The 16,134-nt window shown below is 33.9% G+C and overlaps 1 protein-coding gene across 1 annotated transcript; it reads right to left on the bottom strand.

Moving 5' to 3' along the window:
- Positions 1-807: 807 nt before the first annotated feature.
- Positions 808-15,109, bottom strand: LOC110661874 (origin of replication complex subunit 3). Its single transcript, XM_021820673.2, has 17 exons — positions 14,804-15,109; positions 14,287-14,505; positions 13,715-13,889; positions 12,974-13,143; positions 12,744-12,874; positions 9,825-10,098; positions 9,629-9,706; positions 9,372-9,445; positions 9,182-9,272; positions 8,622-8,833; positions 7,608-7,677; positions 6,468-6,553; positions 5,544-5,633; positions 4,625-4,700; positions 3,539-3,666; positions 2,053-2,229; positions 808-1,121 (listed from the first exon to the last, which is right to left on the bottom strand). Exons 1-17 carry the CDS (start codon positions 14,873-14,875, stop codon positions 1,016-1,018), a joined length of 2,229 nt encoding a protein of 742 aa, XP_021676365.2. The 5' UTR covers positions 14,876-15,109; the 3' UTR covers positions 808-1,015.
- Between the last annotated feature and the right edge of the window lie 1,025 nt (positions 15,110-16,134).

The following is a 16,134-nucleotide window of genomic DNA, read 5'->3' as shown; positions in this document are numbered from 1 at the left end:
AGCTTCTATATAGATCGTTTAATGCAGGGCCGAAAGACGTTACTGATTCCATCACTGCCGTTTGTTTGTTCGATGCTTGAATTCAGGGAATTAGAGCTCCATGCTTATCATGTGCTTTCCACACTTCATCACACGTAATCTTTAATCAAGCGGTTCAGATTCCAAGGCACTGATACTGCAGCGAGGGATTCTCTAGGATTGAGTCAGCGCGCGGGGGTCATTTTTCCACTATAGCCAAACCTCACTACACAGGAGAAATTTTTTCCCCTTCTCCCACGTCACAAATGAGACCCACCTATTGAAATTAGAAAGAAACTGTTTTTCTTTTGTCCAAGAGCAATATACTTTAGCGCTCCCGTGCATTTTAGAAGATCCACCACACAGTATGTCGGCAACCGACGCCATTGCCAAACGCGTTAATTACCACAATGCGCGACTGTATGCACATGCTTTACAGCAAACGATTTCACACACTTCATTGCTGCGACACCTTACACCCAAAAATCCGATTTTCTGATAGTCTTTTCACTAGATATTATTATAATAAAATTTAAAATAATAAAATAATTATTTTTTAAAAAATAATTTTAAATTAATTTTTTAGTCCCACAACCACAATAACTTTTCTTTTTATGAAAAAAAGAATAGGAAATACCATTTTACGAGTTAATTGAAGTCATTAAGGAAAACTTCAATTACATAATAACTCGATATGTACACTTGCATGTTTACATAAGGTAAATAATTACACAAATTAGTAAAATAAAAGTTTAGTCTGATTATACAAAAATTATAAATAAATAAATATAAAAAGTGAATAAATTGTTAAAATATAAATTATAAGAATTGAATAAACTAAATACAGAAAATAATTAAAAAAAAAACACAATTCAAAATTATGTAATAAAAAATTAATAGTCCAATACCTAGCAAATTCTTAGTGAAAACATGAAGGGGTAAGGGAAGCAAAAGAACAATAGACGAAAAGCATGATCTAGTTGGATGATTTTACATGCTAGAGTCCCAAGACCACTCTCTGCGCATAATCGGGTCGTCTTTTGCTGGGCATGCGAATAATCCCTGTAATCTGGAGCTCCGTAACTGCCTTACAAAACCGTGCTCTGTGGGAAACAAGTTAAAGGATCTTCATGCAGATTGAACACCAGATTTTACGGTATTGGTCACAATTTAAAGAAGCTAAGCAACAGCTACACGTCCTTCACTTCATCCTTAATACACAGATATAGAACAGGAGCGACCAAGAGAGTTGCACAACATTATTATGAAAGAATGCGTTCTTTACTAGTTTCCTTTCTGCACACACCTAATACCGTCCACAAATATATGACTCGAATTATAGAACCGAAGGACCAAGTAACCATGGCCACAATTCGGTTCGAAATCAGAATTAGATCAATCTAATTTAAATTGAAATTGATCAAACTCGGATTGACCAAAAACCAGTCTTGGACCAGACAGGAACTTGCAAGTCCGGCTTGGTTCTATGCTAGAACTGGTTTTTTTTTCCTCCCTTTTTTTCTTAAAAAATAAAAAATAAAAATTTTCAAATTTGAATTTAATCAAAATTGAACTAAAACTAAAACCAAAATAAGGGTGAACACTTTATTTCAGTCCCAATTAATCCTAACCCTTGAACTGAAACCGATGATTTAGGCCCGGACCAGACCACTGGCCATGTCTAGGAACAAGAGCCTTATGTAACACAGAAAAGGTTGAATAAGGTAATTAACAATTTAGCATCAAGAATGCTAAGAGAACAAACTTGGTGCACAACAGTAATTTTTAGCAGGTAAATGGCTGAACAAGCAATAACATGCTTAGTGGTCAGAATTCAGAATAATGACCAGCCAAGAACGTCTCTAAGTAATAGCTAGATGAGAAAGAAGTGATTTTACCAGCTAAAGACCACCAAAAAAGAAAACCAAAATTTAAGTGCAATGCATATCTATCTAGACTAGATTAACTCGAGAAATGAATGAGAAGTGTAAAAACAAATAAATAAATAAAATAAAAATAATTGCAAGAGGATACTGAATTGCTGCTTCACTTAGCTTTGCAGGTTCAGTCGTAACTTTCCTTTTCTTTGGCGATGGAGAATGCTTTAGCCGATGTTTCCCTTTATCACTAGAGCTCAGAATTACCATTTTGAAAGATTGATACCAGTCATGCAGATTAATAAGATCGCCATGTTCCTGAGCCAAGGTATGCCTGAAAAAAAGTTGTCATTGCAACCTAGAGGGCAAATATAAACTGAATGTTGTGCTACGAGTAAAGGCGTACACAATCTAGTTAAAAAAAAAAATTATAAACCAAACTGGAGTATTTTGGTTGACAATTTTCAGACCAAATTAAAATAATTCACTTAAGAACACAAATAAAATTAAATTGAAATATTATAATTTGGTCCAATTTTAAAAAAATTTGTGATATAAAAACTAAAAATATATACTCATTTAATTAAGTAAAAGAACAATATTTATTCAACATAATAATAATAATAATAATAATAATAATAATAATAATAATAATAATAATAATTTCATATATTTAGAAACGAAAACAAAATAAAATATATAAACATATTCAATATATTTTTGTAATATAATTATAAAATTAATATCAAGTGAAATCTGTAATGATAATAACAAAATTCCTTAATTTGAGAACAGATGTGAATATCCAAGTATATAAAACAAGATTAATTTATCTTATTCTCATATAAACTAAATATTAAATTGGATAAATGGTGTGTATTAACACCCCTAACCAGGTAATTTGTGAACCTCCATATCCTTTTGGATTCAAAGAAGTTGCAGATAGTGGTACCATAATGCACACTTTAGGGAATCAAAAGTGTGATTCTTGAATTTTAGGGTCAAAGAAGTTGCAGGTTCAAAAAAGTCATTTGGTAATCAAGAATTTTAGGGTCCCCATGTTTTCTTGGATCCACTATTTGTTTGATGTCTTTGATTCTAGAACCTGTGAAGCCTTAATACAAAACACTCCAAAGGACACCACCCTTAGGGATTTATCCAATAATTACCAGATGGCAGAGGATTATTCAATTAGTTCAAAAGCCTTGGATACCTTCCCCCACTTCCCCCCACAGAAAAAAAGGAAAAAAAAGGAATTAAAATCCAAAATGCTGTCACCTCATTCTGGATTGGAAAACAACAATGAGCAAATCAACAAAGATGAAGATGAAATATATATGGAGAATATAAAATTGAGAGAGGGAGAGGATGAAAAGTGCCGTTAGCAATTCAGCATATGGAAAAGGAGATAAGAAGAGTCATATAATCCATAAGTTTCTCTAGGGCTTGAAGCCTGAGCTAAATACTTGCAAATGTTCATGCTTGTGCTATGTTTTTCCAATAAAAGTCCATCTCATCAGAAAACCAATCATCTTTAGTGCAAGCACAAGTATCATCATCTTAGGCAGGTTGTTGTTACTGAACTTCATCTCCATGTCATTATTCCATCAAAAAATAAAAAAGGAAAGAAAGGAAGCACTTACATAATTGAGGAATCGTGCATGGATGGCAACAGGGTATTGCCATGCCTGCGACAGCAGCTGCACTGAATGATGTTGTGGAATTCAAGAAGATCAACTTGAATCCTTCTTCTTGGGTCTCCAATTAAAGCCTAACATATTTGGGAAAATGCAGAGAGATTGAAAATATAAAAAATTTCAATTCTTTGAAAGCGAAAGGCAAGTTAAACCTAACAGCATGATAAAAAAATAATTGCTTATATGAAACCATTATAGTTGGTTAACTGGAAATGCAGAAGAAGTTTCAAGCATCACCATAGTCAAAGGAGTTTCTAGTTATCTACATGTTATCCTGCATAGTTGATGATTTCTAAGATCAGCCAAAATGCTTCTCATTAATCATGTTAAATGCCACATGCAATCTTGAAAACCTGGGTGATCTCTGAAAAAGTAGCTTAGCATATCCCCAAAATTAGTAGAACCAAGTCATTCTACTTCCTAGGCAGTAGCATCATCTTATACTCATACCATCCAACACAGCTAGAATATAAAAACTAGGATGGAGGTTTGTGACAAACATTTCAATTTGGAATTCCAGTCTATCCACGCATCTTTGTTGCCTATAAATTGTCCAGTCAATTCACTAGTTTTGTGACACTATTTCTTAATTCAGCGCATCCCGGTAGTATCAATACAAAAAAAGATCTCTTAGCTTAGTGGTTATATGAGCATTGGTTAAGAGACAGATCACAGGTTCAACTCTCAGTTATATGTAGTATGCCTCGGTTTGTACCTGGAAGCAATATTCCTTGCCCATGCCCTGTAAAAATCCTAGGTACGGGGCCAGACCCATGATCAGATCTACCCACAACTGACACCAACTAAACTAGGTGTATATAATTGATAGGAGAAAAAAAAAAGAATTTAGTTATTTGAACCAAAGTTCCTTTTTTAGATCATTAGCCCAAGATTAATTAACGCCTCATAAATGTTTATGGTTAGTCAGTTAACTATATTCAACTGCAGTAAACTGCATTTTGTTTTCTTGCAGGAAATCTGAAAATTTAAGCAAGCACATTAATTAAATAAAGGAATACTCTATACACTTACTGCTTGAAGTTTGTCAACATTCTTAAAGCAGACAACTTCGTGGAAAGCTATGCACTCAAGTGGCTGCATATATTTTCTGTTCCAAATATAGAGCCATGTATCAGGGAATCATCTCCAGAATGATCATTTAAAATCAACATTGAGTACATATAAAAGGCAAAAAGCAAATGCAAAGCCTAAATTATTTCATTGCATATAATGTATAAGGAAGGACGTTTCTGAGGATTTAACCCAAAATCGTTTAGAGTGGATAAAACGAATCAATATAGCCGACCCCAAATCTTTGGAATAAAGGCTTAGTTGAGTTGAGTATAATGTATAAGGAAGGCATAGTCCATTAAAAATTTCAGAATCAATGTCTTCCACCAACTTGTATCAAACCAAATCTCTAGCTACGATCCAGTTTCAGTTTTGGAATCTGTTATCAAAAAAAAAATGAATTAGGGTGGAAAAACTTCAGTTACGTTCTAGGCTCAAAATGATTTTGCTCAGTTTGAAAATAAGCTACAATTTTAAGTTTATTTTTCAAATCCCTCCACATTAAACTTTCCACACCCTTAGCAAGAAATTTTACTAAGTAGAAATTGCCACTTGGAATCACTTAACTTATCTAAATTCAAAATAGTAATGGTCATCTTAGGCAAGTAAACAAACATGATCAATAGTAGCTAAGTGAGGTTGTGGTGTGTACTTGATGAACTCATATTTTTAGAGATAATTGAAGCGCAGAAATTCTAACAACTTGATAAGAGTGGCTGTTATTCAACCACTCATCAACCATGGCTAAAAACTTTGTGAGAATTGAGTAGTAGGGAAATAATACTATATGTGTAGTTTGCTACTAATGCAATTGGTAAGTCACATTTTAAAAAAAAAATTAAAAAAACAAGAATAAGGGAATACAGATAGAATATCTTACCCAACCATAAATTCTGCTAGTCTGGCAGCTTTCTCACTTGCTGCTTTGGAATCCTTCTCTAAATTCAAATGGCTCCAAGATGCAGGTCTCCTGTCATTTATGGCAAGGATGAAGGTAGGTACTCCAATCAATGATTCCATCACCTCCCACTGAAAACTACTTAGAGCACATACAGAAAAGCAGCAGCTATAACACAAGAAGCAGCAACACAACACAGCAAGACAAGAATAGTACATGCGGCTTCGCTTTCACAATTAGCGCCCATCTCTGTTCAGGCAGCATCACTAATTTTGAACACCAAATAGATATCTTAATTTCCCCACAAGTATTTTAGTTATTAAATCAATATCCTTGGTACTATGTTTGTGACAAATGAAATGAAACAAATGTAAAAGAATCAGAAGAATAACCTAGGGCAGAAGGAAAGCATCTGATCAAACATCTAATCAGATCCTTGATGGCACGAACATGCTTCTGAAATTCCAACTTGATTCATCTATCATACAATATAAGTTTGTTGCTAATAAAAGAGAATCAATTAATATCCAAACCATTCCGTGATGCATACCATTGCCCTTGCTAAACAAGAGGAAATCAAATTATCATATCCCTTGGGATTGACATTAGCAAATATCTATATTTTGCATCCATTGCCAAGTCAAAGAGAAAAAGGATAAAGGCCTACTAATTTCACACAGAATCTAGGACCCATCACATCAACAACTTATCATTAAGTCAGACAAGCTAAATGTAAACTTAAATAAAGATCATATAGATCAAAATGATACCAAATATGAAAGTCTCATAATGTAAATGGCACTATGCTTCACTTAATAACTAAATGGCAGTTAAACACTACACATGACATAAAGTGAGATATTTTCCAAATATTTTAGCAACATAAAAAATGCAATGGAAAATTACTTGGACATTTCAATCAAATCTCGTTTCAAACTCTTGCTATCCTCAAATTTCACCAATGATAGCAACTCCTTCACTTTGTCATGGATCTATGAAAAAGCAACAATAGGTATGAGTTGTTATATAATTGAAATTATATCAAGGATAAATGTGCAAGCATAACTATCATTTAGCCCCCATAGAACAAAGTAGTCTACTATCTACCTAATCCCAGATATATAATGCTTAAGAGCATAGAAAAGCAACAAAAGCAGTACAGAGTACCGAGCAATGAAGAAAAAGAGTGACCAAATGAGAGGGAGAGCAAAAACTGCTAGCTTCTATCATGCATGAGGGATAGACTTCCTAAAAGATGAGAAGGAAAATAAAAACTAAAATACACTTTAGAACATCAAAAACAGCCAATAAGGGACATATAATCTTCACTTCAGTGCAGCATCTATTGATCTCAATACAAATGAAATTAGATTGCCAAAGTACCTTCTGCCTAAATGCTGTTTAGTCAAAGCCCCAAAGTCTCTTTTGACTTAAATAAGAAAAAAAAAAGTCAAATGTAGAACTAAATAGAATTATGGATATCATGAGCAAATTTGTCAACTAATCAGTGTGCCATAGGAACATAGTCATTATATGATGAGAATATCTCAAATCCAAGCACAGCATAATTCTAAAGTTAGTTTGTTTCATGCAGTACAGGAATATATATAACTAATTCCCTCCACAAAGGTACAAACAATTATATGCATGCTATTCAAACACAAATTAATGGTCCCAAAGCATTAACACATGTGCATAATAAACAATAAAACAACTAACATGCTGAAATGTTATTTGTAGAAGTTTAAGGAAATTTTTTTAGAAAGCAAAATGTAGGAAGGCGATAAAGATATCATTTTTATACATAAAAGATAAATATTACAATTCTATGCTTTTGCATACCTATACAAATAGTCAACCTTGGTTTTGGAGAAGCTTAATAAAGCATGCAGTTCATAGCAAGAACATATTTTTTTAACCAAAGGCCAAATGGTTAATATAGATCGAAAAAGAAAATTGTTTATCCATTACAAGTAAAAAAATAATCAAGATAGAGATATCAAATGTGAGATTAATATTTCAAACCTCTTGACACTATGATCATACCTCAGGGATATCAACCGTATGTTTCTCCCAACCTTTAAGTAATGTGCATAGCTGCATTGCAGGAAGATCCCTGATTGGATTCAAACTTCAGTATTCTAGTAACACAAATTAAGAAAAATCAATTTCACAAACTAATTTGTTGGAAAACTAGGTTAACTTAAGGGAAGGCGGTAAGGGATCATCAAATCAATTTTAGAATGAAGTTGTGAACCATCAGGGAAAAGGGATGTCAATGAGTCTTGATGATTGTCAACACAGTCCTCTGCACTTCTAGAGTTATTTAATCCTTTTCTTAGCTCTGGAAGTTCTTACTTGGGTTTTTTTTTCTTTTCTATCATTTGAAAAACATGGGCAACCAATTACTTGACATGAGTCTTGTAGTGGAATGGTGTATGCAGAGGTGGTGATATTGGTGGTGGTGATGGTATCCGTATTATTTCAAAAGGCAGTGTGGTTATGGTTGTGGTACCAAAGAAGCGGTGTTCCAATCTACAATTTACAATATTTTATGTTTCAGAGCATCATATCCAATAAAAACATTTGAAAGGTTGAGAGCACCAATTAAACTTGTGATTTTTTGAACAAGTAAATGCTTAAGCAATCTCATCAATGAGAATATTTTTATCGATCGAACCAGAAAAATGCTTTTCCCTATAGTAACACCATAGGAGTCAAAAGAAGATATCAATCAAATTGAGGATAAATTTTCTTATAACAGTTTCATATTCCTTTCATTCACTAAAATCGCTAATTAATTCACCAGATAATTTGTGACCATATCTCAAAAGATTATATTGAACTACTCCCAATAACACACTGCTAGAGTTGGAGAATTCCCTAGATAATCATAAAGAAAAACTATGTTCCAAAAGAAAATTTTAGAGCCAAGGACATAAAGCAAAAACACAGATAATGGAGGCAATGTTGGAGAATTTTTGTTGCCAAGTCAGCCAAATAAAATCTTCAACACATAAACTCATACAAGAGAAAGTGGATTCCAAATGTGTTACTTACCTCACCTTGCGTATTGCTTGACAGATAAAACCACCCTTTTGTAAACTAGCATATTTTTTATGCATATCTTTATTGCTTGGAGATACTGTGGAATCTTTCTGTAAGCCCTTGCGAGTATCAGAAACCCGTAATATGCCTGACTCTGGATCAAGGGCCTCACAGAATAAGTCTAATAGTTGGATTTTATCACACTTTCCTGCTTCATGCATGCACTGCAAACCATGATGAATAAACAAACAGAAAGGTTAGCTCTGGCCTCTGAGTTAAGAATCGATCAATCTTAACAATAGCAGCGCCTAACCATGAGGATAATCATTACTCGACAGCTCCACTAAAAGTTTAACATGTCAAAAGACCATCATTTGTTCAATCCTTGTGGTCAGACTTTGGTGCATTTGACACTTGAAATCTCAAGTAGTCATGAAATCTCAAGTAGTCATGACCATACATGGGAGAGAATGCCTCAAGTAAAAATAGCAACCTTAAAATTTCATTCTAAAAAAGGAAAACAGTACACCTCAGAATATTGAAGCGCTCATAATGTTTATAGGCAACCTTACCAAAAGTACAGTGCTCCACTGATTCTGCAATTTCTTCAATTCTGATAACCCATGGAACAAAGTGTCAAAATTCCGTTCGGCTATTTTATTTCTGGCCACAAAGTTCCAGTCCAAGTCAATAATCACTTTTCTCAATCAAATATTTGGCTCAATCACTGAAACACAATTAAAGCATGCTTTAAAGTACCACCTATAAGATGGAAGGTCAAAAGCTCGCTCGAGCAACACTTCTGGTGGCAATCCATAATTTTCACCTTGTAACACCTTCAATGATGGAATATCAATAAGGAAAAGCATGTCTGGTCAGAGATAATATTACGAAAGAAAACAACCAAAACAGTGTATCTCTAAAAGAAAAATAAAGTAGAATTTGACAATTTGGATAGGGCATTAGAGAACACATAATCGCGGATAACTCAGAATTCAGAAAAGAATAGGAAATAAAACCTGGCTGTCCTCTTCAAGAAGAAACCGTAGGAGTATGAAGCTTAGAGGTTCCATGGAGAAATGTTGAGCACATGCTATCTGAAAAGTACTTTCAACAAAACTCCATCAGATATTTAATTATATTCTCCAGAGAGGATACAATGTTGTAAAGTGCAATAACGACAGTTATCATATCCACACAACATAAATTGCTAACCTTTAAAGCTCTTATGAAAGATGTTATGGTCCCATCCTGGCTTACAAAGTAATTTCTCATAAAAACAGCCACCTTATGGCCTATTCTGAACCCAGAACACTGCTTCACAAGAACAGCCTTAACAATTGCATCCATTCTCTCAGAAGGGCTTCCCAATATGAACTTACAAGGGCACAAATGATGTAGTACATTTGAAGGAAGTGTATTTCTCAGGGCATCAAGTGTTGTTGCAACTCCCATTATTAAAATCACAGGGATTTTGAACACCCATTCACTGACAAAGCAATAAGTTACAAGCCAAAACTATATTAACCATAGGGCATCTTTCAAAAAATGCACCCACTATTACTGACTTTGACAATAAGAACAAATAAAAACAGACTTCAAATTAAGGTACATTATATAATTTTAGAATTCAAAAATACTGCACACTTATGGGGCTGAAAAAGATTAATGAGACTTTAAAGAGACAGGAAAGCTTTTTAGGATAAGGACAGCTTTTATAAAAATCTTAAATTCTCCCACAAAATGCGCATTTGTAACAAGCACAAAGCATCACAGAAAATTGGTAAAGTGACATTTAATAGGCTGCATAACAGTATGATTGTTCAAAGGATAACCAATTCAATAAGCTGTGCCTCTTTTATGTATGTACAAGTTCCAAAATGTTTTCAAAAGATTTTGGCTCTAAGACATGGTGATATAATAAGTAATGAAGTACAACACCAAAAAAAAAAAACATGATTTTTACCTATCCTACTAATCTACTCTGAATAGTCAGAACAATAAGTTTAACACACCGCTCCCTTTTATTTGAGTCAGGATCCAATTATAATGTTCCTCATTTGGCACTAAGCTTATTGAAACAATATTATTTTGTTTTTTATATATAGATATAAAAGTAGTTCATGCTCTCATTTATTAACCATGACTTTATAATTTATTAAGAAAAGAAAAATAGCATTGACATATATACAGAAAGAGAGAGTGGGAAGAAAAAGTAGAAGGATAATGGGGGGAAATAATCTTGTTGCGTCTGACAGAGGTAATCTCCCATTTAAATTCAATAGCAACGCTTCATCTTTTCTACTTTAGTTATCCAGGAACTTTTATTCAATTGATTCCTGAAACTATTTGATGCCTCTCCACAGAAAAGGTATTTTTAAACTCAATTCAACTCAACTAAGCCTTTATCCCAAAAATTTGGGGTCGGCTATATGGATTCGCTTTCTCCACTCTAAACGATTTTGGGTTGAATCCTCAGAAATGTGTAATGCTTCTAGGTCATGTTGTACTACTCTCCTCCAAGTCAATTTAGGTCTACCCCTTTTTTTCTTTCTATCCTCTAACCTAATGTTCTCTACCTGTCTAACTGGAGACTCCATATATCTACGCTTCACATGAACAAACCACCTCAATCTCCCTTCTCTCAACTTATCTTCAATTGGCACCACTCCTACATTTTCTCTAATACTCTCATTACGGACTTTATCTAGTCTAGTATGGCCACTCATCCACCTTAACATTCTCATCTCTGCAACTCTTACCTTAGACGCATACGACTCTTTCAGTGCCCAACACTCACTACCATATAATATAGCCGGTTATATGGCTGTACAGTAAAATTTCCTTTCAACTTATTAGGAATCTTACGATCATATAAAACTCCCGTGGCACATCTCCACTTCAACCATTCGGCTTTAATCCTATGACTAACATCCTCCTCACATCTCCCATCTACTTGAAGGACTGAGCCTAGATATTTAAAGTGATTACTTTGGGACAGTACCACTCCATTCAAACTAACTGTATTTTTAAAGTCAATGAATACTAAAACCCAATGATGATTTCACCTTATGTTTATATATGTATATGAACTATCTTGAAATAATGTATAGATGCAACAATTCTCAAACAAATTGATGAAAATACCACTTCATATCTCCCTCAGCACGAAGCATAAGTAAACCTCACCTCCTCTCCAGTGATTAACTGTTTTCCACAACTAAAAAGTCCCCAAGCCATTGACATGCACAATTCTGCTCCATTACTAGTTGATCAGATGCACCAAACTGAACCCATCATCAAGTAATCATAACATTTTCAATGTGCATCCTCCCATGCATGCACACATGAGACTTTTTATGTAGAATAAATACATAGCTTTGGAGCAAATCTTCGAAACACGTGATCAAATGCAATTGTCCAATAAGGAAATCATACATCCAATTTTATCAAAATCAATCTAATGGATATACAGATTAGAAATGATCAAAGCTCCAGCAGAGACCATAAGGATTAAGAAAACAAAGCATGATTTAGCAAACAAAAAGATAAGTGAAATCAAGGGCAGAGTTAGGTGTTATTAAGTGGGGTCAATTGGCCCCACTCAATTGAGGAAAGAATGATAACATATATGTATTGTATATAGAAATATTTATTCATTTGATCCCACTAAAATTATTAAAAATAAAAATTAGTCTATGTCATATGTTGACTTAAAATAGATTTAAACAAATCAAATCCAAAATTTGTTAGCCTTATATAGCAACTTAAACTAATTCTTATTTTTAATCCTTTAAATGTATGCAATTTTGATTATTCGAAAATTGTTTGAAGAGATTAACTATTTATCGTTCATATCTTATTAGTTTGTTCCAATTTTTTTTATTATGATTTGATAGTTTATAAATGTTTATGAATGATTTTATACGTCTTTTTTCTCATATTCACAAATTATATTTGTGAATTAATTGATTAAAAAAATGACCCATTTAGAATAATTTTTGGCTCCGCCACTAAGTGAAATAGCAACCAAGTGCAGCCCTGTGTTTTGGGAAAAATAAACAATGGATAAACACCTTACAAAGAAAGGAGCCTAGAAGAGGTAGAGAAGACACTGAAGGTGCTGCCAAATACCTCAACATAATGATGAAATCAGACAAGACTTTCCCACAACATCGCTCCAAATCATCTATGATTATAACAACCGGATTATTACAGTTTCCTTGTTCTCTGTACCATGTAGCTAAGACAGATATATCATGTGCCTGCACAAAAGGAGCATCACTAATAAGTATCAATTGCATAACTTTTCAATAAATAACTGTTTCACTGTTTAAATGAAATACGTGGTTGTAACATCTTACATCCAAAGTAACCATTACAAGTTGTCTCAGTAAACTTCTTAGACAACCACCAATACCATTTTTCACCGAGAAATCCAGTGAGGAGAGATTGGCGACATGGTATCCTTGAGATTTCAAATGTAAGCCAAGCTCTTCAAATGTCAGTAGATCATCAACAAACTCCATATTCTCTGCCGATCATTTGTCAATAAATAACCCTTTTGGTGAAAGCAATGACAGCGATTTTCAAACATAAGCAATGTTACATATCAAGTAATGTAATCATGCAATTTAAGAGATAAACATTTAGAAAAAAAAATTAAAAAAAAAAATTGGAAAGCCCTAAAACAAAATCTCAAATTAAGTATGCATCACCAACAGATAGCTGCACATCTTAGGCAAATGCTCTTTTCCAATGCATTAATTACATATAGTCTCTGAAAAATGGGGAGTACCAGGACCAGACCATAAGTTGGCGGCATTTGAATTATCTTAATTTAAATTTTTATCCTCATGTGTCTTATGTGCTCTGGAACAATACATATTGCAATAAAATAAATATCAACACAATAGTGTGGCTACTGTTGGACATTTCAGTGTTTCTTTCCTAAACATCACAAAAAATATGCAAACAGCAGAATAGAAACACTTTTCAACTAACTTATTTTCTGTTCAGTTGTATCCACCTAAAAGTAGAATCAAGTCCTTGTTTTCCCTTACTGCAGTCACACCTCAAACCAAAGGATCAATTGGAGAACTTACTGGTAAGAACCAACCCAGTGAACACTTGCTTAGAAGTAGCATCTTTCACAACAGGAAAAGGTTGTGTTGCCTCGGGAAAAGAAGGTGTTCCAAACGATTTAATGGTGTTGAAGGACTCATGAACCCACCGTTGTATCTCATTGAACACACCAATATTAAGATTCCTCAAAACATCCTGCAATTAGGGTTATAAATTCAATTTTCATGGGAAATTAAAGTAAACGCAAACTTGGTTGGTAAGAGAAAAAAAAAAGCAGAGATAATTAAGAAGAAAATGCAAATCAAGCGTTTTTACATGATCACATATCTCAAGGGCAGAGCAAGGGGAAAAAAGAAAAAGAGATTAACAACTCTAATTCAATTCATTGTGATTAGCTCATTCAAGTAGAACAATTAATTTCATGGCCATTTGAATATACAAAGAAACATTTTTCTTGGATTTGACTACTGCTTGTTAACCTTTAATCAGATTTTTTTACTTTGATGTCTCTTCACCAGCTATATATCCTCGGCAGCCAAATAATACAAATGAATCTTAATACAAGGAAAGGATCAGAATCAGAGACCCGTACTTTAATGGTTGACTCCATTTTTGACCAAACAGACTCAAAAGCTTCCATTCGCTTGTTGACATATCCATGATCTACGCCCTCATCAGCCTTCTCAACCTCTAAATTCTCAACACTCTTAGTTAGTGAAGGAGATAAATCAATACGCCTCCTGGTTTTTGCTGTTCTGGATGACTTTTTATTGGATTTCTGAGATGAAGCTTGATGCAGAACAAAGAAAGGCTGTGAGTGAAGAAACCAATGTTGACTTAGATTAGCTCTATAGTCAAACAAAGAATCTCCATCTCTCTTTGGCAAAAAGAAATATCAACGTCTCCACAAAATTATTCAGATACAAAAACAAAATAGAAGAACAGTAAATCAAATTAAAGCAATAAAATGACTAGAAATGAAGTACATGTAAACATTAGTTCCTATTTTGGTTTGGTTTGGTTTCCACCGAACAGTAAGTAGCAAGCATTGTGGTTTTTGCCTTCTAATTTTCTCAAGAAACAAACAGAAAATTCAGAGAGAGTCGCACCTGGAGATTGTTCTCGGTGATGTCCGGGGCTACAGGAGTTGGCGAATCAGTTGCTGCTGCTGCGGTTGTCATTTTCAGAGAGCGAAGAAGGAGAGGAGAAACTTTCTGTATCGTTAGGGTTTTAGCAGGCTGCCCAAGTGATTGGTCACTTCATCGTTTTTTTGGCGGGAAATTCCTCCGAGGGTAAGCATGTCCTTTTATTGTATTTCCTCACTCCTCACAGAACGTGGGTCGTGGACTGAACTGAACTATGAGACTCGCCTGATCCAACCCAGCCAGCCCATCAGCAATCCCCCCAACTTTTTTCCTATTTAATTTTGAAGACGGCGATAGAGAGTTTGGGATTGGGGGTGACGCAAGCTAAAAAGGATTTTTTTTTTAAATATTATTTTAAATGTTATTAAAAAAATTAATTAAAAATATTATATTATAGGATTTTTATAATTAAAACATGTTAAAATTACTTTCAAATCAATTTTTCATATTTTCTAACTATAATAAGTTACAATTCAATTTTAGTTCCAATAGTTTCCATTTCAATGTCATTGAGACCAAAATAGGACCTATGGGTCTATGATTTCAATTTTAGTTTTAGTTGAATTTAATTTGATCAAATCTTACAGTAAGTCTCGATGTGGTTTAGGCGATTTAAATTCTAAGTATTGGAGATTAATGCTCGAAATGAATGATTCTTTTAATTTGCTCTTATTTTATTCAATTCAATTCATTTGGTTTATGTGAAAAATTTGAGATGGAAAATTTTTACAGTTATTTTTAATTAATATGTTTAATTTTTTTAAAATCATTTAAATATTTTCAATAATAATAATATCAAATACATATGGAGAATGAAATTCCCTTAATCTGCAAAATGAAGAAAGGTTTTGGTTAACTATCAAAGTTGTGGGATCATTTCCCAATTTTAGTTCCAGCTTCCAAGTATCTTTCTCTTTTTTTTTTCCCCCTTGTACCGAGCAGCTCGTGACCATATCTATATGCCAATGCAATCATGAAGATGCTCTGCTAGATTTGCAAGTTACGTGGCTTGAAGCGATCTAGACAGATTTGTTCCTCCAAATACACTCTTGAAAAAGTCAGGTTTTCGAGTTGGTCTCACAAAAGGGTTTCAAGATAAAATGATGGTTGCTTTGATATGAGGCATTTTCTTGCTTTAGTTTTCACTTTTAGCCAAATCATTATCGAGTTCCTTCCTTCTGGTGTTGCACGGACACCATGGAGGATTAATGGGATGAGAGAGAGTCCCTGGCCTTTGTGTGAAGCCAGCTAAGCCATAACCCAATTTCATGGTTACTCCATTCTCTCTCAATTAT

This window comes from Hevea brasiliensis, chromosome 5 (genome assembly GCF_030052815.1).
Source record: "Hevea brasiliensis isolate MT/VB/25A 57/8 chromosome 5, ASM3005281v1, whole genome shotgun sequence".
Taxonomy (NCBI): domain Eukaryota; kingdom Viridiplantae; phylum Streptophyta; class Magnoliopsida; order Malpighiales; family Euphorbiaceae; genus Hevea; species Hevea brasiliensis.
Note: the sequence above shows the minus strand (reverse complement) of the source record. Positions and strands in the feature narration are given on the sequence as shown.